This window comes from Ranitomeya imitator, chromosome 4 (assembly GCF_032444005.1).
Source record: "Ranitomeya imitator isolate aRanImi1 chromosome 4, aRanImi1.pri, whole genome shotgun sequence".
NCBI lineage: Eukaryota > Metazoa > Chordata > Amphibia > Anura > Dendrobatidae > Ranitomeya > Ranitomeya imitator.
The window spans coordinates 716,784,075-716,808,051 of record NC_091285.1 but is presented as its reverse complement, the minus strand read 5'-3'; the positions used below and the strand labels follow the sequence as shown (position 1 = coordinate 716,808,051).

The 23,977-nt window shown below is 45.7% G+C and overlaps 1 protein-coding gene across 1 annotated transcript in view; it reads left to right on the top strand.

Annotated features, from left to right (window-relative positions):
- The window catches only part of NYAP1 (neuronal tyrosine phosphorylated phosphoinositide-3-kinase adaptor 1), a 33,179-nt gene extending 16,382 nt beyond the window's left edge, over window positions 1-16,797 (top strand). The window contains exons 3-8 of the mRNA XM_069767525.1: window positions 1,720-1,881; window positions 7,042-7,322; window positions 7,418-8,512; window positions 8,636-8,824; window positions 10,834-10,913; window positions 12,783-16,797. Coding sequence (XP_069623626.1) covers window positions 1,760-1,881; window positions 7,042-7,322; window positions 7,418-8,512; window positions 8,636-8,824; window positions 10,834-10,913; window positions 12,783-13,034 — 2,019 coding nt within the window. The 5' untranslated portion in view covers window positions 1,720-1,759 and the 3' untranslated portion in view covers window positions 13,035-16,797. The remainder of the gene's footprint in view (window positions 1-1,719; window positions 1,882-7,041; window positions 7,323-7,417; window positions 8,513-8,635; window positions 8,825-10,833; window positions 10,914-12,782) is intronic.
- The last annotated feature ends 7,180 nt before the right edge of the window (window positions 16,798-23,977 follow it).

Here is a 23,977-nt window from a genome sequence, read left to right as displayed (position 1 = left end):
GCACATATGATGTACCAAAACAAGAGGTTCAAAAACAAACCCAAAGTGGTGCTGCTGAGACACATGGGCGGCACTTAGGACCTTTGTTAATATAAGTATGTTGGTTGTAAATATTTACTGAATAAGTTCAACACACCAGAGGATTTTTTTTATGGACAGCCCCTTTAATAGTTAAAATTCTGGCATCATTACCCACAGACATACATTATGCTATTGCTACATCTCCAGGAGGTGGACCTGGAAGGCTTAAGATTACACACTGAAGATGCTCATTATCTTGAGATTAACGTAAGCAGAACCTATTGATTTCAGTGGGAAAGGTCAACGATCTATTGTATATGGAGGTGTTCAGACTCACCTCTGATGTTAATGGACAGAAGATTCTCCATGCCCAGCCTTTTATTCTCATTGGAGCTGAACGTTGCTAGAAGAGTCTGGAGCAAGACAAATGGACCCAGAGCAGGACAGAGGGGTCTGGAGTGGGACAGAGGGGTCTGGAGCTAGACTGATGGGCACCTAGAAACAGGAGTGGGAAGGGAACTGAGCAAGGAGACAAATAATTCTGGAGTGGACAGCAACATCTAGAGGAGGACAGAGGACATTGGGGGACTGGGGCATTTGGAAGAGGACAGAGGGGTCTTGAGTGGGACAGAGGGGTCTGGAGCTAGACTGATGGGCACCGAGAAACAGGAGTGGGAAGGGAACTGAGCAAGTCTACAAGAGGGCAAAGGAGTCTAAAGGAGGAGAGAAGTCTAGAGGAGGCAAATAATTCTGGAGTGGACAGCGACATCTAGAGTAGGACAGGACACTGTGTGGGACTGGGGCATTTGGAAGAGGACAGAGGAGTCTGGAGGAGAACAGAGGTGTTGTCAAGATGACAGAGGAATTGTGAGGAGGACAAAGGAGTCTAGAGAGCGTAGAGAATCTGGTGGAAGACAAAGGAGTCTGCAGAAACAGATGAAGATGGAAAAGGACAGAGGAGTCTGGGGGGACAGAGGTGTATAGAGGAGGATGGAAGAGACACGAGTCTGGAGGAGTTTAGAGAAGGACAAAAGCATGTGAAGGAGACAGGCGTGTGGAGAGGATAGAAGGGTCTGTTGGAGGAAACTGGTCTGGAGGGGACAGACGTGTCTGGAGCACAACAGAAAGATTGGAAGGACATAAGAGTCTGTTGGGGAAAAGGAAATATAGAGGAGACTGAGAGGTCTGGAGGGTTACAGAGTGGTATGGAAGGAGACAGAGTGGTCTGGAGAGGACCAGATTGGCCTGCAGTGGAAAGAGTGGCCTGTAGGGAATCACAGTGACCTAGAGGGGAAAGAGTGGCCTGGTTTGGGATACAGAGGTATAGGGAAGGACAAAGACAATGGGGAGCAGTGCAGTTTGGAGAGGGATTGAGAGGTCTGGAGAGGAGGTAGATTAATCTGATGAGGACAAAGGGGTCTGGGGGAAACAGATATTTTTAGGAAACAGTATGCAAGAGGACAGGAGTGTAGAGAAAGGTGGATGAGAATGAACATTCTGGAGGGGCAGAAAAGTCTTATCTGACTTTACAGGTATTTAAACATCTTTTGATGTAAGAGGTCCCAGGTCAAATTCTATTGGGCCCCAAATGGGGTCAGCGCCCTTCTATATCACATCCCACCCATGAGCTGGTCATGGCTCTTGTCTTCTTACTCCATGTTTTCCTCATAATGACATATTCTACATTGCCTCACACAGTCTCCACCCTCAGCGGGGTCTAAAGGTTGGTCTCCAGAAGATGACCCCCAGCTCCTCTGACACTGTGACATTTCTTGGGATAGAAAAGGCTGGAGCCATGAATCTGCTGTACAGGAAGAGTCGGGTGGAGTGGAGACAGAAGGAGGAGGAACCTAAGAAAAGGTAGAGATGTGGTGTGTTGTGGAGGGTGCACGAGGTAATGGGCACATACATTAGCCTAGCCCAGACCTGCTGATGGTATTTTTGTGGTTGATGACCATGTCACTCTGATTTTCACTAGACATCAGGTCAGACAGGTTGGACTTTTTCGACTATAAATGGATGGTTATGTAGGTTCCATCTGGTGATTAATCAGCCACAGTCATGGAATCGTCAGTTAACCCCATAGGTGCAGGAGGGCTCTACTTCTACCTACAATGCTACCAGCAGTCATACACCATCGATATAGCAATATGGGAGGTATAGGGGTTTGTACTCAGCTGCTCTTGAGGTGGGCACAGGAGGTGGTTTTCATGCAATAGTCCAGGTAACTTTAATTTCATAAACCGCTCAGGGTGGCAGAACAAAACAGAGACTTTTCTGGCACAAAGTGAAAATAAATAGTCCATATGGTTTTGCGGGTCCTTCCGCTCAGGTCAGCGTCCTTCACAACACACACTGAAGGTAAATACTAACTGCAGGTAAATAGTCCATATAGCCCTGCGGGTCCGCCCGCTTAGGTCAGTGTCTCAACAACACAAACTGGTGGTCTTCACACCTCCAGCCACAGACACAGAGAGACTCTGCCTTCATTTTATCTGCCAAACCACGCCCCTGGGGCTTGGGATATGTGAGCTGTCAAGCCCACCTATCTCTTATAACCGCTCGTAAAACCCGACACTGGAATGGCCACATAACTCTCTCAGCACCATATGTGCTGGAGCATGCTTCCGAGCTCACATCACCGCAGCTAATAGCTGCTATGACTTATATCTCCCCTCAAGGGCTCGTCTGGTGGCCATCTTACATACCCTCCCCCTCTTCCCAAAGCCGGGGGCTTGGCACCTTCTACCAACAAACAGTGGACTCTCGACAGAGCATCAGCATTGTCATGCAGTTTTCCTGGCCTATGCTCCACATGGAAGTTAAAATCCTGAAGTGCTAGGAACCACCTGGTCACTCGAGCATTGTTCCCTTTTCCTCACTCATCCACTTCAGTGGTGCATGGTCTGACACCAGTCTAAACTTCCTGCCCAAGAGGTAGTATCTTAGAGTGTCTAATGCCCACTTGATGGCTAAACGTTCCTTTTCCACTATGGAATAGTTTTTCTCGCAGGATGACAACTTCCGGCTAAGATACATGATGGGGTGCTCTTCCCCGTTCACCTCTTGAGATAAGACCGTGCCCAGCCCGACATCCAACACGTCCCTCTGGACCACAAACTCCTTGGAGAAATCTGGTGCTACCAGCACCGGTTGTTTGCACGGGGTCAGCTTCAGTTCCTGGAAGGCCGTCTCAGCTTCTGGAGACCATTTAGCCATAGCCGACTTTGTCCCTTTAAGGAGGTCTGTCAGAGAGGCAGCTACCATGGCAAAGTTTGGGATAAACTGGCAGTAATAGCCCACAATGCCCAGGAATGTCCTGACCTGCTTCTTTGAGAGGGGTTGTGGCCAGTACTGGAATGCCTCAACTTTATTTATCTGGGGCTTTATTTCGACCCTGTCTACAACATAGCCCAAGTATCATGCTTCCTCCATTCCCAAGGCACACTTCTTTGGGTTTATGGAAAACCCGCCTTCCGTAGAGCATCAAATATTGCCTGGACCTTGCTCAGATGGCTTCCCCAATCCTGGCTGAAGATCACAATTTCGTCCAGGTAGGATACTGCATACATCTTGTGGGGAGCTAGGATTCGGTCCATGGCTCTCTGGTACGTTGGTGGAGCTCCTTGTAGCCCAAACAGCATCCTAGTGTATGGAATCATCCATCGGGGGTTGAGAACGCAGTCTTGTCTTTGGCATTTGGGACATGGGGATTTGCCAATACCCTTTTGTGAGGTCAAGATTAGTCATGTACCGAGCCGGCCCTAGCCTCTCAGGTAATTCGTCGACCCGGAGCATAGGGTAGGCATCGGTTTTCAAAACCTCATTCAGCTTCCGATTGTCATTGCAAAATCGCCATTCCCCATCTGGTTTCGGCACTAGGACTATCGGACTGGACCAGCCACTCTATTGGTTTCCTCGATGACCCCCAGGCTCAGCATCCGCTTCACCTCCTTTGAGATCACCTTTCGACGTGCTTCGGGAATCCGGTGTGACTTCAAGTTAACCCGGACATGAGGCTCCTTCAGGACGTCATGCTCTATGACCTTCGTACAACCTGGAAGTTCTGAGAAGTGGTTCCTGTTCCCTAGACTGTTGCTTTTGGGCACATGACAGCACCTCTGCCACCTTAACTTTTTCCACATCTGCTTTCAAGCACGGAGCTTCTATGGGCTCCCTATCTCGCCATGGCTTCATCAGGTTCACGTGGTACACCTGGTGGGGCTTCCGCTTCCCCAGTTGGTAGGCATTGTAGTTGACATCACCAACTTTCTCCACCAACTTTAGGGACCCTGCTCCTTGGCCAGGAATTTAGTCTCCATCGTGGGCACCAGTACTCAATCCCTTGGGTTGAACTGACTCACCCTGGCTGACCTCTTATACACCCTAGATTGTGCTTCCTGACCTTTGAGGAGATGCTCCTTCACAATTGGCATCACGTTGGCGATCCTCTCTTGCATCTGGGTAACATCCTCTACCATGCTTGTATAGGGGGTGGTTTCCAAGATTCCTTCGCCACATCCAGGAGACCTCGAGGGTGGCATCCATAGAGCAGTTCAAATGGAGAGAAGCCGGTGGACGCTTGGGGAACTTCCCTGATGGATAACAACAGGTAAGGAAGCACACAGTCCCAGTCGTCCTTTTCCACTGCTTTTTTTAGCATCACCTTCAAGGTTTTGTTAAACCTCTCGACAAGTCGATCCGTCTGGGGATGGTATACTGAGGTTCTGAGCTGGGAAATTTGTAGGGACTTCCACGGCTCCCTCTTGACTTTCGACATGAAGGGGGTCCCTTGATCCGTTAGTATCTCCTTTGGCAGCCCGGTTCGGGAGAAGATATGGATCAGAGATACACTTGGCAGAGGCATTTCTTAAGGGTACCGTCTCTGGGTACTGGGTAACATAATCCAGGACCACCAATATATTCTGATGTCCTCTTGCGGATTTTACAAGGGGTCCCAACAGGTCCATCACTATTCGCTCGAATGGCCCCTTGATGATGGGCAACGGTACCAGAGGACCATTGTATAAATATATAAGGGGGCAATACAAATATGTCTCCGAGGTTCTGTTTATACCAAGGAAGGTGATGGTCATAAGGGGGCATTCTCTGAGAATAACAATCAATGCACAATGTACTGTGTTCAACCAGGGAAATGTGCTCATTAATGTGCTCATTAATAAAAGATACACATTTCTTAAAGGTACAGGGATTGTTATTCTCTGGCTCTGTTGCATGAATCATTATTTAAACCGCATCTTCCAAATATCTTGATTAGTGCATCTCTCGTTTTGAAAATAGACTATACTGTCTTTATTGCTCTCCTTTAGCTCCATTTCATGAACCACTATACATGTTTTACTGTACCCTGTAATAATCGTCCATCTCTCCATTTATTCCTAAGGTGTAAGCTAAAATATCAGAGCACCTTAATACACTTTTCGGTGAAAGGAATCGATAATCTAGTTGCGGAGACATCTATCTTTTTTCCAGGGTGTTTACCGCCGCAATCTCATAATTAGAGAGAGATTTAGTTTGCAACATAGCAACAAAAGGAAGAATCTTCAACTAATAGAGATCAGTTTATTCATATGATTAATAAAGATCCACTTAAATAATTTCCATATACTCTAGATTCTCTAAACTTTACGTTTTCACCCCTTTTTTCATTTTTTCTCACTCCTCTGCCATTGATAGAGACATATAGGGCAGATAGGGTGAGCCGCCAACGAGTGGGGGCGCCACTGCGCAGGTTCTAGGGTGCCAACCTCCGCTGTTAAGCAGGGTGAAAACAGGCTGTATTCAGGGACAGGCACCTCCCCTTGGTGTCTTTTGTGTTGGCGTTGGTGTAGTATTCACTTTTTAATATTTTAAATACATCCGAATAAAGTTTTATTTTTTATATTTGATGCATAAGAGTTCAGCGGTGACCTTTTCAGATAATACTCTTATTAATTCATTTTTTGAGATATTGTGAAAATTGTGACTTGGGGTATGACACCTCCAACAAATTATAGTACTGGACGGGGCTCTTGACTCAGATACCTCCTGAGTTCGTGGACATCCCACCCCCTTTTTGGTGTCCGCCCCTTTTGTGACCTCCAGTATGGGGAGGCTTCACCCCCTTGCTTCCCCACTTACCTCTCAACCTCTTGGTACCTCTCCACCAGGCACACTTGGTCATTGGCATTACGGGGATCGCCCTGGGCAACCCAGGATTGCATCGGCCTTGGTAGGGAGTGTATTAACCTGTCCCTGACTACCTTCTCCATTATCTGTGCTGGGGAGGAGGATTCAGGTTGCAACAATTTTTGGACCAGGTGTAGGAGATCAAACATTTGGGACTGGGAAGGTTTGTCACCGCGATACGCCCACTCGTGCAGCCGTTGCGCCTTGACAGAGTCACTCCTAAGTATGCCAAAATCTCAGCCTTTAACTTGGCGTTCTCTTTTGCGTCCTGCATCGCCAAGTCATAATAGGCCTTCTGTGGTTCACCTGTTAAATATGGTGCCAAAACCTCCGCCCACTGCTCCAGAGGCAATTTCTCCCGCTCCGCCACCCTTTCAAACACCGCCAGGAACGCCTCGAAGTCGTCACCCGGGGTTATCTTTTGCAATGCTCTTCTTAACATCTTCCTCACGTGAGAGTCATCACCTGGATTTGGGGTTGGAGCGGTCTCTCTGCTGTGGACATCTCCCTCCAGGAGTTCCATATGCTTCTGCTGCTGTTGAATTTGTTGCATCAGGAGTTTATTTGTCTCCTGCTGTATCTGTTGCTGGTGTTGTTGCTGGAGATTAGCCTGCACGAGTTGCTTTATCAGTTCCTCCATGTTGTCAGATTTTGCTCCAGCAGATACCTTTTAATGGCTAACAAAAATAAAATAAATGATGTTACAAAATAAGTTTTCAAGACTTCTTAGGTCTCTGCATCAGGCATGGTATAAAATATATACACGAAAAGAGCAGAAGCATGGCATCATAAATGGACAATTCTGTATTCTGCATGTCTTTCTTTCCATAGCTCGGGAAAAGTTCGGGACATGGCTTCGTTCCGTCGCCACTTCCGTATGGGTTTCATGACGATGCCAGCCTCTCAGGAGCGGGCCCCTCTCCCATGTGCCAGTGCTATGGCTCCTCGGTCTCTTTCCTGTCACTCAGTAGGCAGTGCACCAGAGGATAGTGGAAATGAAGGGGGTCCTCCGGGGAGGAGACCCCCTGCTAAACCTAAGAGAAACCCCAGCACAAAACTCAGCCTTGGTGGAGAGGGAAGGACAGCAGAGGAACGTAGGATCAGGAAGGAAGGTAAGAAGTGCCTCATGGAACCACAACCATTGGTCATAGCAATAACTCAGTCCATCTTTTGCACCAAAAGCCAAACTCTTATTTTTGTTTTACAGGGTCCATAAAAAGTGCCTCTGACTCTCGCCGGATGCCCCCACAGAAGCCACAACGCAGCCCCCATACACATCTCTCTGCCTCCTTTGATGAAGCCTATGCGAACCGACCTGCCTCAACATCTGCCATACTCACTTCCAGCACACGCGCATCTTCACCCTCCCCAGAGGAGCCTGTCTACATAGAGATGGTAGGCAATGCGTCAAGAAGGCCCCCACCCCCATCCACCCCAGCCCCACCAGAGGAAGAGTCAGATGGTGAAGAAGAGGCAATTTATGAGGAAATGAAATACCCTCTTCATGAAGAGCATCCATCCCATCTACGACATCCTCAACGTCGCCGACTTCCACCACCTAGAACTCCGGAGGTTGATATTCCTTCACCTTTTCCTAACCTCCTACAGCATCGACCTCCTCTTCTAGGGGCACCATCCGGAAAGGGCCAAAAAGTCACAAAGCCTTCACAGTCGGCCTCATCATCTAAGTTGCCGGTTCCTCACAAGGAGATGCCAAGTGCAGCTTCCTCATCGTCAGTTCATCTTCCTCCGTCTGGTCGTGCCCGCAGTCACTCAACACCATTACCCCCACAGACCTCTGCCCAGCGCAGACCAGAGTCTGAAACCCCAAGAGGGTCAACATTTTCACAGGAAAAAGGGGCATCGATGTTACCTATTCCCCATGGACATAATCGGGACAAAGCCCTTTCTTATACTATGGTGTACTCTTCCGTCAAGGTGACACATTCTCTCTTACCAGCCTCACAGGTTGAGGAGAAAACAGAGAGGGAGATCTCAGTCTTGGCTGGTCTTATCTGCCCAACATCCCGTGTGGCGGGCACACAACTCCCAAGTCGACCTCCTTCAGCACATCTCCATCAGGTCCAAGTGGAGCAGGCTTCTCCAGTCATCTGGACATACCCTACAGGCAAGAGACCACCAGCATATGAGACCAGCATAAAGGGCTCAAGACCACCAGTCGTTCAGGCTTCCGATAATCGTGTAGGTTGTGGGGCAGGTTCAGCAGAAGAGGAGAGGCCCGGGTCTGTATATGAATTACAGAGAAGGATGTCATGTGGCCGACGGAGCCAACTCGGGGAACGTAAGTCAACTTTTGTGGCATTGTCTATCTGCCAGCTGTCTATGATCTGGTCTATGTTAGCATGGAGCTAATGTGCCACCATGTAAGCAACTAATGTAGTTATAACTTTCTTCCCTTTCCCAGCATTGACCGACGTGCCCCGTGTTTGGAACGGGAATCCAGGAAGAGCAGAAAAGACCAGTCATGGAACAGCTGTGTCCGGGATCCCTGTTCGGAGCCAACAAAGCTTGGACAGTGCCCTTGCTCGTGGGGTGGGACGGACCAGTCTTCCAGTGCCATGCCAAACATTTCCAGCATGTCATAGGAGTACAGGTACATCACATACATTTTATACTGAACGTATAGCTATTGCTATGGTATCTCCACACTTGGCGTCCAGTATGCTAATGGTGGAGGCCAGTATGATGTATGATAAATCTGATGGCAATCATGCCGATCGATCTTCTCTCCGATCATTACCGTTCTGTGCTCTGCTACCCCCGGTGGTGGGTGGATAGAAGTTCATGGCTGATGATGATGTTTCCTGATTTATATGATAAATCTGATGATAATCATGCCGATCGATCTTCTCTCCGATCATTATCGTTCTGTTCTCTGCTGCCCCCGGTGGTGGGTGGATAGAAGTTCAGGCTGATGATTGTGTTTCCTGATTTATATGATGCTTAGTATGATAAATCTGATGATAATCATGCCGATCGATATTCTCTCCGATCATTACCGTTCTGTGCTCTGCTGCCCCCGGTGGTGGGTGGATAGAAGTTCATGGCTGATGATGATGTTTCCTGATTTATATGATAAATCTGATGATAATCATGCCGATCGATCTTCTCTCCGATCATTACCGTTCTGTTCTCTGCTGCCCCCGGTGGTGGGTGGATAGAAGTTCATGGCTGATGATGATGTTTCCTGATTTATATGATAAATCTGATGATAATCATGCCGATCGATCTTCTCTCCGATCATTACCGTTCTGTTCTCTGCTGCCCCCGGTGGTGGGTGGATAGAAGTTCATGGCTGATGATGATGTTTCCTGATTTATATGATAAATCTGATGATAATCGTGCCGATCGATCTTCTCTCCGATTATTATCGTTCTGTTCTCTGCTGCCCCCGGTGGTGGGTGGATAGAAGTTCAGGCTGATGATTGTGTTTCCTGATTTATATGATGCTTAGTATGATAAATCTGATGATAATCGTGCCGATCGATCTTCTCTCCGATCATTATCGTTCTGTTCTCTGCTGCCCCCGGTGGTGGGTGGATAGAAGTTCATGGCTGATGATGATGTTTCCTGATTTATATGATAAATCTGATGATAATCATGCCGATCGATCTTCTCTCCGATCATTACCGTTCTGTGCTCTGCTGCTCCCGGTGGTGGGTGGATAGAAGTTCATGGCTGATGATGATGTTTCCTGATTTATATGATAAATCTGATGATAATCGTGCCGATCGATCTTCTCTCCGATCATTACCGTTCTGTGCTCTGCTGCTCCCGGTGGTGGGTGGATAGAAGTTCATGGCTGATGATGATGTTTCCTGATTTATATGATGCTTAGTATGATAAATCTGATGATAATCATGCCGATCGATCTTCTCTCCGATCATTATCGTTCTGTTCTCTGCTGCCCCCGGTGGTGGGTGGATAGAAGTTCATGGCTGATGATGATGTTTCCTGATTTATATGATAAATCTGATGATAATCATGCCGATCGATCTTCTCTCCGATCATTACCGTTCTGTGCTCTGCTGCTCCCGGTGGTGGGTGGATAGAAGTTCATGGCTGATGATGATGTTTCCTGATTTATATGATAAATCTGATGATAATCGTGCCGATCGATCTTCTCTCCGATCATTATCGTTCTGTTCTCTGCTGCCCCCGGTGGTGGGTGGATAGAAGTTCATGGCTGATGATGATGTTTCCTGATTTATATGATAAATCTGATGATAATCATGCCGATCGATCTTCTCTCCGATCATTACCGTTCTGTTCTCTGCTGCCCCCGGTGGTGGGTGGATAGAAGTTCATGGCTGATGATTGTGTTTCCTGATTTATATGATGCTTAGTATGATAAATCTGATGATAATCGTGCCGATCGATCTTCTCTCCGATCATTACCGTTCTGTTCTCTGCTGCCCCCGGTGGTGGGTGGATAGAAGTTCATGGCTGATGATGATGTTTCCTGATTTATATGATAAATCTGATGATAATCGTGCCGATCGATCTTCACTCCGATCATTACCGTTGTGCTCTGCTGCCCCCGGTGGTGGGTGGATAGAAGTTCATGGCTGATGATGATGTTTTCCTGTGTCCTTTCTGCAGATTTCGGAAGTGGATATCGCCTGGGCCGCTCAGCCTCCACCTCTGGGGTGCGCCAGACATCCTCCACCAGGCAGAATCAGGTACTGCACATGTTCTGCCCAGACATTGAGGCATGCAGAGCATTACTGTATGTGCACATCAGATCACGACGCTGCAGAGCATTACTCCTGCATGCAGATCGCTCACCTCTGTGCAGAGCATTGCTACTACATGCAGATGTGCCCAGCTTGCCATTGTGCAAAACTCATCACATCATTTTATCATTCTCTCTCTCTGCAGAACATTATTTCCAAATGGAGTTCACTCACCTCTCTGCAGAGCATTGCGATCATCTCCGCAGAGCACTACGCCTCCATGCAGATTACTTTGTGCAGTTTTCTGACCTCATTTCCTTTTAAGATTCTTTTACTCCCTGCAGAGCAAAACCCATTCTGCGTTTCTGCAGAGCATTACTCTTTCTGGCTGTTTTTCCCTCTCCCCAAGTGTGCAGATGATCTTGCCTGTCTGTAGAGCATGACCCTCGCATGGCCGTCCTCTCACTGTCACTGAAGTCAGATCTTTTCCTTTCGGGGCATTCCTCTGCCCTTTACTCCTGCATACAGACTATCTCAGCACTCTGCAGGGTATTACTCCCACGTTCATATCATCCCTGCAGAGAATAACTGCGTGCATGTCCACTAATCTGCAGAGTATTACCTCTGAATTTGTATCAGCTGGAAGCGCTGCAGAGCATTACTCCTGCATGCATGTTTAAGCCCTACTGCAGAGCATTATTCCTGCATGCATGTTTAAGGCCTACTGCAGAGCATTACTCCTGCATGCATGTTTAAGGCCTGCAGAACATTACTCCTGCATGCATCTTTAAGGCCTACTGCAGAGCATTACTCCTGCATGCATGTTTAAGGCCTACTGCAGAGCATTACTCCTGCATGCATGTTTAAGCCCTACTGCAGAGCATTATTCCTGCATGCATGTTTAAGGCCTACTGCAGAGCATTACTCCTGCATGCATGTTTAAGGCCTACTGCAGTGCATTACTCCTGCATGCATGTTTAAGGCCTACTGCAGTGCATTACTCCTGCATGCATGTTTAAGGCCTACTGCAGAGCATTACTCCTGCATGCATGTTTAAGGCCTACTGCAGAGCATTATTCCTGCATGCATGTTTAAGGCCTACTGCAGTGCATTACTCCTGCATGCATGTTTAAGGCCTACTGCAGAGCATTACTCCTGCATGCATGTTTAAGGCCTACTGCAGAGCATTACTCCTGCATGCATGTTTAAGGCCTACTGCAGTGCATTACTCCTGCATGCATGTTTAAGGCCTACTGCAGTGCATTACTCCTGCATGCATGTTTAAGGCCTGCAGAACATTACTCCTGCATGCATGTTTAAGGCCTACTGCAGAGCATTATTCCTGCATGCATGTTTAAGGCCTACTGCAGTGCATTACTCCTGCATGCATGTTTAAGGCCTGCAGAACATTACTCCTGCATGCATGTTTAAGGCCTGCAGAACATTACTCCTGCATGCATCTTTAAGGCCTACTGCAGAGCATTACTCCTGCATGCATGTTTAAGGCCTACTGCAGAGCATTACTCCTGCATGCATGTTTAAGGCCTACTGCAGAACATTACTCCTGCATGTAGATCAATAATTCAGACAGCAAGACATTACCTCTGCATGCATATCAAATGAAAGACCATCTGCAGAGCATTACCACTGCATGCATATCAAATAACCATCTGCAGAGCATTACTTCTGCATCCATATCAGTTAATCATACCGCAGAGCATTACTACTGCATGCATATCATTCACCTTGCAGAGCATTACACCTTCATGCGTATGACCTGACCACCCTGCAGAGCATCACTCCCGCATGCATGGCAGCTCATTACCCTTGGCTTCTGACCGCCACCTCCTGACCTCCTCTCTCTCCTTCCATCAGGCTGTTTTATCCCCCACCCCAACGCTGCCCTCTGGTGGCCGAGAGCGTGATGGGAAATTACAGGAGGTGATCGAGAGGAAGAGATTTCTGTGCCACGAGATCAAGTCACGTCAGCCAAGGGCGGAGAGGGGGCTCTGCAAACAGGAAAGCCTGCCCATCCTGCCCAGCTGGAGGCGGGGGTCTGAAGTTCGGAAGGGGGGGACTCCACCTTGCCATCGGCAACAGGCTGTGTTGTGGGACACTGCCATCTGAAAATCCTCACCCCCTCTATATTCCCAGGGGCGCTGGCCGAAACCCTGAGGTGGAGGTGGGTGGGAGAGGAGGTGTGGGGGATGGTGGGAAAGGGATAGTCTGCAGCCATGGAAGAGGCAATCATCTGCAGCAAAGTGGGACTGGACGAGCGAATGAAGGCGGTAGGGGGCGAAGAGAAAAGATGATGAGGGTGATAGTCCAACCTCGTTCTTGTCGACCGCAGCAATGGTTGGTATTGAGTTTCTACTTTCGGAAGTAGCCCCCCATCCTCCGGAATATTAGGGTCACTTCGCCAGCAAGGGCTAACCAGGCAGAACTGTGCTGAGCCGTCCACGTGCCCACCGGAGCGGCTCCGCTCACACTTCCCACCCATATCCGAGGGCAATTCATCCAAATCCAATTGGCGAGTCCATGCAAGTAGTCAGCTGCCGTCCTGTGGGCCGCGGGACCTAAAAGATTTATCTACCTACTGCTATGGATGGAGACGGGGCTGTGACACGCTCTCCATCCGAGCATGGTGGGCACCACTCATACATTATTATTTCAGTGTGTGAACTTGGATCTCCTGATCACAAGGAAATATAGCCAGTGGCATAGTGTGGGGGAAGCCACAGGGTGCTCGCCCCTTGGGCCAAATTCTATCGAGAGCTAAACTGAGGACTAGAGTTGACGTTAGGGTAACGGTTAGATTTATAGTCAGGGCTAGAATTAGGGTTAGGGCTAGAGTTAGGGTGCAGGCTAGATTTAGGGTAAAGGCTAGATTTATAATTAGGGATAAAATTAGTTTTAGGGTTAGAGTTAGGGTGCAGGTTAGAATTAGGGTTAGGGGTAGATTTATAGTTGGGGCTAGAATTAGCATTAGACCAAGAGGTAGGGCTAGATTTATAGTTAGGGCTAGAATTAGGCTTAGAGCTAGAGTTAGGGTGCAGGCTTGAATTAGGGTTACAGCTAGATTTATAGTTAGGGCTAGAATTAGGGTTAGGCCAAGAGTTAGGGCTAGATTTATAGTTAGGGCTTGAATTAGGATTACGGCTAGAGTTGGAGTGAAGACTTGAATTAGGGTTAGGGCTAGATTTACAGTTTGGGCTAGGAGTAGATTTAGGGCTAGAATTAGCATTAGACCAAGAGTTAGGGCTAGATTTATAGTTAGGGCTAGGGGTAGCTTTAGGGCTAGAATTAGGGTTAGGTCAAGAGTTAGGGCTAGATTTATAGTTAGGGCTAGAATTAGGTTTACGGCTGGAGTTGGAGTGAAGACTTGAATTAGGGTTAGGGCTAGATTTATATTTAGGGCTAGGGGTAGCTTTAGGGCTAGAATTAGGGTTAGGCCAAGAGTTAGGGCTAGATTTATAGTTAGGGCTAGAATTAGGTTTACGGCTAGAGTTGGAGTGAAGACTTGAATTAGGGTTAGGGCTAGATTTACAGTTTGGGCTAGGGGTAGATTTAGGGCTAGAATTAGCGTTAGGCTAAGAGATAGGGTTAGATTTATAGTTAGGGCTAGAATATGCTGCAGGCTTGAATTAGGGTTAGGGCTCAAGTTAGGATTGAGGTCAAGGAAATGTATTAGTTACATATGAAAAACACAAAGATGTGTAAAAAGTGAAAAACATATAACAACGTATATCAATTTATTTTTAAAAATACATCATCGTTCAACAGAAAATAACTAGAGTCAATGGACAAAAATTATTTTCTTAGTACATGTACTTGGGGGGGTTAAGGGGTTCAATACTTGAATATTGGAAGGATATCAGGGAGTGCTAATTTTCCATGGAAGAGGCGCAGAATACTTGCCCCGGGCGCTGGCGACCCAAGCTACGTCACTGGACATGGCTGACTCCAGAGAGGGATGACACATTTTCGGTGGAGCTACTCTTAAGGGCTGTCTATACTATTTGGTGGTTACTATACGATCCAGGTGGTGACCAAGCCTCAAGCCCGTCATGGTGCACACTAGATCATCAGCGGTTGACATGACATTTCCTATAGAGACGGGATTCATGACTGGCTCCGCTAATCTCACATCATTATAGTAGGGATGATAGTAAGATGCAGAGTCTCTCCGCCTCACAATACAGAACCACAAACAATTGGAGTTTGCCAACTTTTTCCTCTTGGCCACCGAGTCTCCCATTTTCCCGTTCCAGGTCTTCCTTATAACATCATGTGCTCTGGGTTGGAGCAATGGTTATAATGTTATGTTGGTCCATGATGTCACCAAAGTCAAGTTCTGGAAACTCAGCGGTAGGTTAGCCCCCCCAACCCACCTTCTCAAAAATGGGATATTCCAATAGGAATCCTTTGTGTATGGGCAACTAAGAAACTGGATGAGCACACGTTCATCCACTAGGGGTGGTGACAGATCGTACAGATCAGCGATTACCCCCATGACCGGGCAGCTGACTAATTACAAAAAGTGTAAAAATCCCCAAACTGTCGAGAACATTAATGTGTTAATCTTTAGGGGGAAAATTGGAAGTTTTTATGCAGAATCTCCACGTAATCCAACAATCGACACATAAAAGCCGCATTTACTTTCTAGGGTGATTTTTCTGAACTGTAATAATGAAATTTCAGATATTTATTGGTGTATATAAACATTTTTTGTATATAGGAGGACATGGAAGGCAGAAGAGATCGTAACGATTGTAGCTTCAGTGTCATTCTCGTAGTTAACTCTTCACCTCGTCTTTTTTTCAGATCATTTTTAGGATTTATTTATTTATCAGTTTACACTTAAAAAAATTAAATCAAGTGCATTATTGTGCTCCACTTTATTGTTTCCTGTTCTCTCTGATAGATTTTATCATTTCTTTAAAAAAAAGTTGACATTTTTTCTTTTTCTTTCGAAATGCGTTTAACTTTTCCAAAATTATTTATTTTAACAAATTTTTCGGGAAAATTTCCATAAATGTATTTATAGATCTATTGATTTTCATCTGTATTTTTCACCTCTACTTTTTCATTTTTATTTATTGTTAAATATCAGAATATATTTTTACCTTTTTTTGATTTCCAGCCTTATCACAGGCCATGATTCTGACATTGGAATGATCTCCACATTTTAGTCTTCTCACAGAATATTTATATTCTATTTTACATGCGTTTATTTCAGACATTAGAGGAAAGATGCATTTTAATTTCCTAATTTTTAAAATTCTTTTATTAGTGGAACAGTCCATTTATTAGATTATCTATTTTTTTATTTTGTATTTAACAAATTAACCGAAATATCCATTAATCATTAATTTTTAGTTATTTTGCTTTTTTTTTTCTTTAAACGCGAAATATTTTCATTTATTTTATTTTCAGATATTTTATTTTTTATTTATTTTGTATTAAATTAGAGGGATTTTTATTTATTTTTTATTTGTTTTAAATTTTTCATGTTATTGTTGACACATTTGAATTTTTATCATTTTTGTATATTTGTATTTTGTTTATTTAACAGGAAATTGTAATTTTACCTTTTAGGTTTGACACAGTTGCATTTTTTACATGTCCTTTTATTAATTTGTAGAAATGTTTTATTTTTATTTATTTCTCATTTTGTTGTATTTAACACTTGCATTTTTAATATTTTCAAATATTTTCATTCATTTTTAAGCAATTTTCATTATTTTATTATATTTATTTCACATTTTTTATGCATTTTTAATATTTAACTTTTTTATTTACTTTGCAGAACATTTCAAATTTAATTTATTTTGATTTATTTATCAGTTTTGTATCTGATATGTTTGCATTTTTTAATTATTTGTGTATATATTTGTGTTTATATATATATATATATATATATACCGTATCTTATGTTCTAGTTTAGCATATTTTTATTTATTTCACATTTTTCTTTTTACATTTGACAAATTTTAGTTTTTGTTATTTCCATAAATTGATTTTTCATTTATGTTGTATTTATAGTGGAAGAAATTGTCATTTCCCTTTTTTACGTAATTTTTTTATTGTATTTTTAACACATTTTTTATTTGTTACGCCTTTTCATCTTACAAAAGTTTTTTTTTTTTTACGATTTTGTTTTTCTTACACCATATTTAATGAATGTAATTATTGGTAAGCACCTTGAATCGATGCAGAAAATCCTTAATTCTGAATGTAATCTCAATCTTTTTTCCTTTTTTATTTATATTTGTTTCACATTTTCATCGCCCTTTGAACATTTTAGTCTTCTCCGCCCAAGTTTGTGTTTTTTTTTGACTTTTTATATTCTTCTAGCTGAATATATCTATATTTGTGTCTGTGGTAAATTTCTCTGTTGGTAAATTGAACAGAAATATTTTTGTTTAGTTTTATCAGGATTTTTTTTTATCATGATTTTCTGTTTCTCTAGAAGGAAAATTACCTGTAACGTTAAGAGCTTAAAAAAAGAAGAATGTGTTATCGAAATAAAGAATAAAATCGACTTTTACAGATATAATACTGATCTTTGTATTTATTGTCACGTCCCTGGAGGGCGGTGTACCTGGGCTTGGCAGTGCGGTGGCTTTATGATGGGGAGGAAGGGAGGACACAGCTGTTCGAGCTCCCGCGTTATTTAATAGTCTTCTCACATTAAGCAAATATGTTCAGGGCGTAATCTACAAGAACAGAACATTCTGGGTGGTGTTAAATACTACCTGGGAGAGATATCACTCACAGTCGGGTAGTAATATGGCGGCAGCTTATCTCTCATGAGAACAAGAGATTGTGCATGTTGACATCAAACATCTCAATCTGATGTGCCTTTGATGAAGAGTCGGGATAACCCACACTGAAACCAATGGTTAATTATCTGATATATGTGGGCATCACAACACATGGTCAGTGTTACAATCCGATCATGGATCTGTAGAGATATCTGATTAAGGAGACCGAGTGGTCAAGAGATCTGTGATGATCTCGTGGCATTATGGACACGCTCTTCTATGCTGTATTTTTAGCCAAAGATTGTTCTGTGTCAAGTAAAACTTTTTCATAAAATGTTCAGAATGGATCACTGACCAGAGTAATCAGCTACCGGGGCCAGCAACTGGCTGAAACGGTCCTGAATCAGGACATCGTTGCTATATAGGGATGTAGATACCAGGGGAGACCGGGAGTGATTCAGGACTGGTCAGCATCAGATTCGAAGACGAGAAATAGGGGATTGGGCAGAGTCAGAATGAGAGAGGAGAGACTGATCAGCATCAGAATGGGAGCGGAGAGACAAACTGGATAGATGGGAGACTGTTCAGCCTTATAATGGGAGAGGAGACGGGGGATTGGGCAGAGTCAGAATGGAAAAGGAGAGACAGAGGATTGGTCAGCATCAGAATGGGAGAGTAGAGACGGGGGACTGGTCAGCATCAGAATGGGACAGGAGAGACGGGACTGGTCAGCATCAGAGTGGGAGAGGAGAGACTGATCAGCATCAGAATGGGAGCGGAGAGACAAACTGGATAGATGGGAGACTGTTCAGCCTTATAATGGGAGAGGAGACGGGGGATTGGGCAGAGTCAGAATGGAAAAGGAGAGACAGAGGATTGGTCAGCATCAGAATGGGAGAGTAGAGACGGGGGACTGGTCAGCATCAGAATGGGACAGGAGAGACGGGACTAGTCAGCATCAGAGTGGGAGAGGAGACATGGGGGACTGGTCAGTATCAGAGAGGGAGACGGGGGACTGGTCAGCATCAGAATGGGAGAGGAAATGGGGGACTGGTCAGCATCAAAATAGAGGAGAGATCGGGCAATGCTCAGCATCAGCATTGGAGAGGCGTGATGGGGGATTGGTCATCATGAGAGTGGGAGAGGAGAGACAAGGGACTTGTCAGCATCAGAATGGGAGAGGAGAGACAGATTAGTCAGCATCAGAGGGAGAGAAGAGATGAGGGACTGGTCAGCATCAGAATGGGAGTGGAGATACGGGATTAGTCAGCATCAAAATGGGAAAGGAGAGACAGTGGACTAGACCGCATCAGAATGGGAGAGGCGAGACGAGGGAATGGTAAGCATCAAAATGGGAGAAGAGAGATTGGGGACTGGTCAGCATCAGAGTGGGAGAGGAGAGACGGATTAGTCAGCATCAAAATGGGAGAGGAGAGACAGGGACTGGTCAGATTCAGAAAGGGAGAGGAGAGACTGATGACTGGTCAGCATCAGAATGGGAGAGGAGAGACTGGGAACTGGTCAGTATCAGAATGGGAGAGGAGAGACGGGAGACTGGTCAGCCCCATAATGGGAAAGGAGAGACGGTGCATTGGGCATAGTCAGAATGGGAGAGGCGAAATGGGGGATTGGTCAAGAGGACCTGGACATCATTGCAATAGCAAGAAGTAGATACCAGGGGAGACTGGGAGAGGAGAGACGGGGACTGGTCAGAATCAGAAAGGGAGAGGAGAGACTGATGACTGGTCAGCATCAGAATGGGAGAGGAGAGACGGGACTGGTCAGCCTCAGAATGAGAGAGGAGAGATGGGGGACTGGTCAGCATCTGAATGGAAGAGGAGACATGGGGACTGGTCAGCATCAGAGTGAGAAACGGGGACTGGTCAGCATCAGAATGGGAGAGGAGACACGGTGGACTGGTCAGCATCAGAATGGGAGAGGAGAGACGCCGGACTGGTCAGCATCAGAATGGGAGTGGAGAGACGGGGGACTGGTCAGCATCAGAATTAGAAAGGAGAGACGAGGGACTGGTCAGCATCAGAATGGGAGAGGATAGACAGGAGACTGATCAGCCTCAATGGGAGAGGATAGATGGGGGATTGGGCAGAGTCAGAATGGGAGAGGAGAGACAGGAGACTGGTTAGCATCAGAATGGGAGGAGAGATGGGGGACTGGTGAGCATCAGAATGAGAGGAGAGATGGGGGACTGATGAGGAACACAATGGGAGAGGAGAGATGGGGACTGGTCAGCATCAAAATAGAAGCGGAGAGACGGGGACTGGTCAGCATTAGAATGGGAGAGGAGACACGGGACTGCTCAGCATCAGAGTGGGAGAGACGAGACGAGGGACTGGTCAGCATCAAAGTGACATATGGGGGACTGGTCAGCATCAGAATGGGAGAGGAGAGACGGGGACTGGTCAGCATCAGAATGGGAGAGAAGAGACAAGGACTGGTCAGCATCAGAATGGGAGAGGAGAGACAGGGACTGGTCAGCATCACAATGGGAGAGGAGAGATGGGGACTGGTCAGCATCAGAATGGGAGAGGAGAGACAGGGACTGGTCAGCATCACAATGAGAGAGGAGAGATGGGGACTGGTCAGCATCAGAATGGGAGAGGAGAGATGGGGGCCTGGTCAGCATCAGAATGGGAGAAGAGAGATGGGGGACTTGCCAGCTTCAGAATGGGAGAGTAGACATGGGGGACTGGTCAGCATCAGAGTGAGAGATGGGGGACTGGTGAGCATCAAAATGGGATAGGAGAGACAGGTCGACTGGTCAGCATCAGAAAGTGAGAGAAGAGATGGGACTGGTCAGTATGAGAATGCGAGAGGGGAGATGGGGGACTGATCAGCATCAGAATGGGAGAGGAGATACAGGAGACTGGTCAGCCTCATAATGGGAGAGAAGAGACGGGGTATTTGTCGCAATCCGAATAGGAGAAGCAAGATGGGGGATTGGTTAACAGGACCAGGACATCATTGCTATAGTAGGAAGTAGATACTAGGGGAGACTGGGAGTGATGCGGGACTGGTCAGCATCAGATTCGAAGAGGAGAGATGGAGGATTGGGCAGAGTCAGAATGGGAGAAGAGAGACGAGAGACTGGTCAGCATCAGAATTGGAGAGGAGAGATGGGGGACTGGTCAGCATCAGAATGAGCTTTTTACATTTTGGACCTGCCGGACAGCCCCTTTAACTCTTCAATCACAGAATATCTTCATGTTAAACAGAAGGTTACAATTGTTGGAATTGAGTCTCGGTAGTACCATGGGGCCGTCCTAAGGCTTTGTGATATGGACCACCACAGGAGTTTGAACCAGAGTCTGTCTGTGCTTTGACAGACATATATCATAACTTTCATGCCTTACAGGGACCACCATCTGCCAACTGGGACACTAAAGCAGCCGCATATGGGACATTTCGTGTCTATCCGGTACTATCACTGAACTGAAATTTCAACTTTGAGACAGATAGAGTAATCTAGGTATGGTGTGCGATCAGTGGGCATTGTCTAGGATAACTAGCAGTGGAGTCATCAGGGCCGACCTTATGGTTAGATATCCCACCAATAGGTCAGTTCTGTCTGTGAAGCAGGGAGATATGTTGTGAAAGGTAATTCAGTACCACAATGGACATAGAGGTCAGCGCACATACAGTGACCTGGCAATAACCCAAAAAACAAGAACGAGCTCTGAGACGTCGGAACTCTGTTGACCGCAATCCCTAATCCTCTCAAACCACACTAAAGGCAGCCGTGGATTGCGCCTAACGCTCCCTATGCAACTCGGCACGGCCTGAGAAACTAGCTAGCCTGAAGATAGAAAATAAGCCTACCTTGCCTCAGAGAAATACCCCAAAGGAAAAGGCAGCCCCCACATATAATGACTGTGAGTTAAGATGAAAAGACAAACGTAGAGATGAAATAGATTTAGCAAAGTGAGGCCCAACTTTCTGAACAGAGCGAGGATAGGAAAGGTAACTTTGCGGTCAACACAAAACCCTACAAACACCACGCAAAGGGGGCAAAAAGACCCTCCGTACCGAACTAACGGCACGGAGGTACACCCTCTGCGTCCCAGAGCTTCCAGCAAGCGTAAAAAACAAATTGACAAGCTGGACAGAAAAAAACAGCAAACAAATAGCAAAGAGGAACTTAGCTATGCAGAGCAGCAGGCCACAGGAACGATCCAGGAGGAAACAGGTCCAATACTAGAACATTGACTGGAGGCCAGGATCAAAGCACTAGGTGGAGTTAAATAGAGCAGCACCCAACGACTTCACCACATCACCTGAGGAAGGAAACTCAGAAGCCGTAGTACCACTTTCCTCCACCAACGGAAGCTCACAGAGAGAACCAGCCGAAGTACCACTTGTGACCACAGGAGGGAGCTCTGCCACAAAATTCACAACAGAGATACATCTTTTTTGATTGTTTGCACCCAGTGGCTCAATGAGCCACCAGAATGGCGATAATTTGTCCTTGTCATTTTTGCAGTGTAAGGATTGACTAGGAAGCCATCTGATGGGCTTGAGAGCCTGGAGGTCTTAGCTACTTTTCCACCAGTCTCTCTAAACTCCACTCTATCTGCCGCTCTTTCTGTGTGAAGGGCTCATCACATTCCACTTCTGCCCATGACTGCTCTTATTTTACATTGCTGAACGCCATCTTTTTCTCTCTTGTGCGGTTTCCCTACTGACCGATGTTGTGCTATAGACACAGATAAATCACTCAGGATTCCGAGATACAATTTAAAGATACAGATCACAAAGGGATCAATCTAAACGAAGATACAGAGAGATCAAAAATAGATCAGTGATTTACTGTGAATGCAGAGTGATCACTCGTGAATCAATCACACATTAATTGAAGAGACAGACCGCCAAGTCATCAGCTATATACAGTACAGACCAAAAGTTTGGACACACCTTCTCATTTAAAGATTTTTCTGTATTTTCATGACTATGAAAACTATCAATTAACACACATGGAATTATATACTTAACAAAAAAGTGTGAAACAACTGAAATTATGTCTTATATTCTAGGTTCTTCAAAGTAGCCACCTGTTGCTTTGATGACTGCTTTGCACACTCTTGGCATTCTCTTGATGAGCTTCAAGAAGTAGTCACCGGGAAAGGTCTTCCCACAATCTTGAAGGAGTTCCCAGAGATGCTTAGCACTTGTTGGCCCTTTTGCTTTCACTCTGCGTTCCAGCTCACCCTAAACCATCTCGATTGGGTTCAGGTCTGGTGACCGTGGAGGCCAGGTCATCTGGCGTAGCACCCCATCACTCTCCTTCTTGGTCAAATAGCCCTTACACAGCCTGGAGGTGTGTTTGGGGTCATTGCCCTGTTGAAAAATAAATGATGGTCCAACTAAACGCAAACCGGATGGAATAGCATGCCGCTGCAAGATGCTGTGGTAGCCATGCTGGTTCAGTATGCCTTCAATTTTGAATAAATCCTGTTGTGAATTCTGTTGTCGAACTCCCTCCTGTGGTCGTGAATGGTACTTCGGCGAGTTCTGTCTATGGGCTCCCTCTGGTGGCTGTGAGTGAAGCTGCTGCTTCTGAGGTTCCTTACACAGGTGACGTGGTTTATCCTTTGGTTGACTGCTCTATTTAACTCTTCTCAGATCGTTACTCCATGCCAGCTGTCAATGTTTTTGCATTGGTTCTGGATCTCTATCTCTATCTCTAGGGCTAGATAGTTCTTAGGCTGTGACGAGGCGCCTAGGTCTGATCAGGAGCGCTCCACGGCTATTTCTAGTGTGTGTGATAGGATTAGGGCTTGCGGTCAGCAGAGCTCCCACATCCCAGAGCTCGTCCTGTATGAGGTTTAACTATCAGGTCATTCCGGGTGCTCCTAACCACCAGGTCATAACAGTACAGCTGGCCCAAAGTATTAATGCATCTCAATAGAGGAATAAGAGAACTTCTGAGACCATTTTTTTTTCTTTGCACTGTGTTTTGTCTTTTCCCCTAGACCTTTGGGTGGTTCAGGACACACGTGTAGATATGGACATTCAAGGTCTGTCCTCTTGTATGGATCATCTCTCTGCAAGGGTACAAAATATTCAAGATTTTGTGGTTCAGAATCCTATGTTAGAGCCTAAAATTCCTATTCCTGACTTATTTTCTGGGGATAGATCTAGGTTCTTGAATTTCAAAAATAATTGTAAACTGTTTCTAGCTTTGAAACCCCGCTCCTCTGGTGACCCCGTTCAACAGGTAAAAATCATTATTTCTTTGTTGCGTGGTGACCCTCAAGACTGGGCATTTTCCCTTGCGCCAGGAGATCC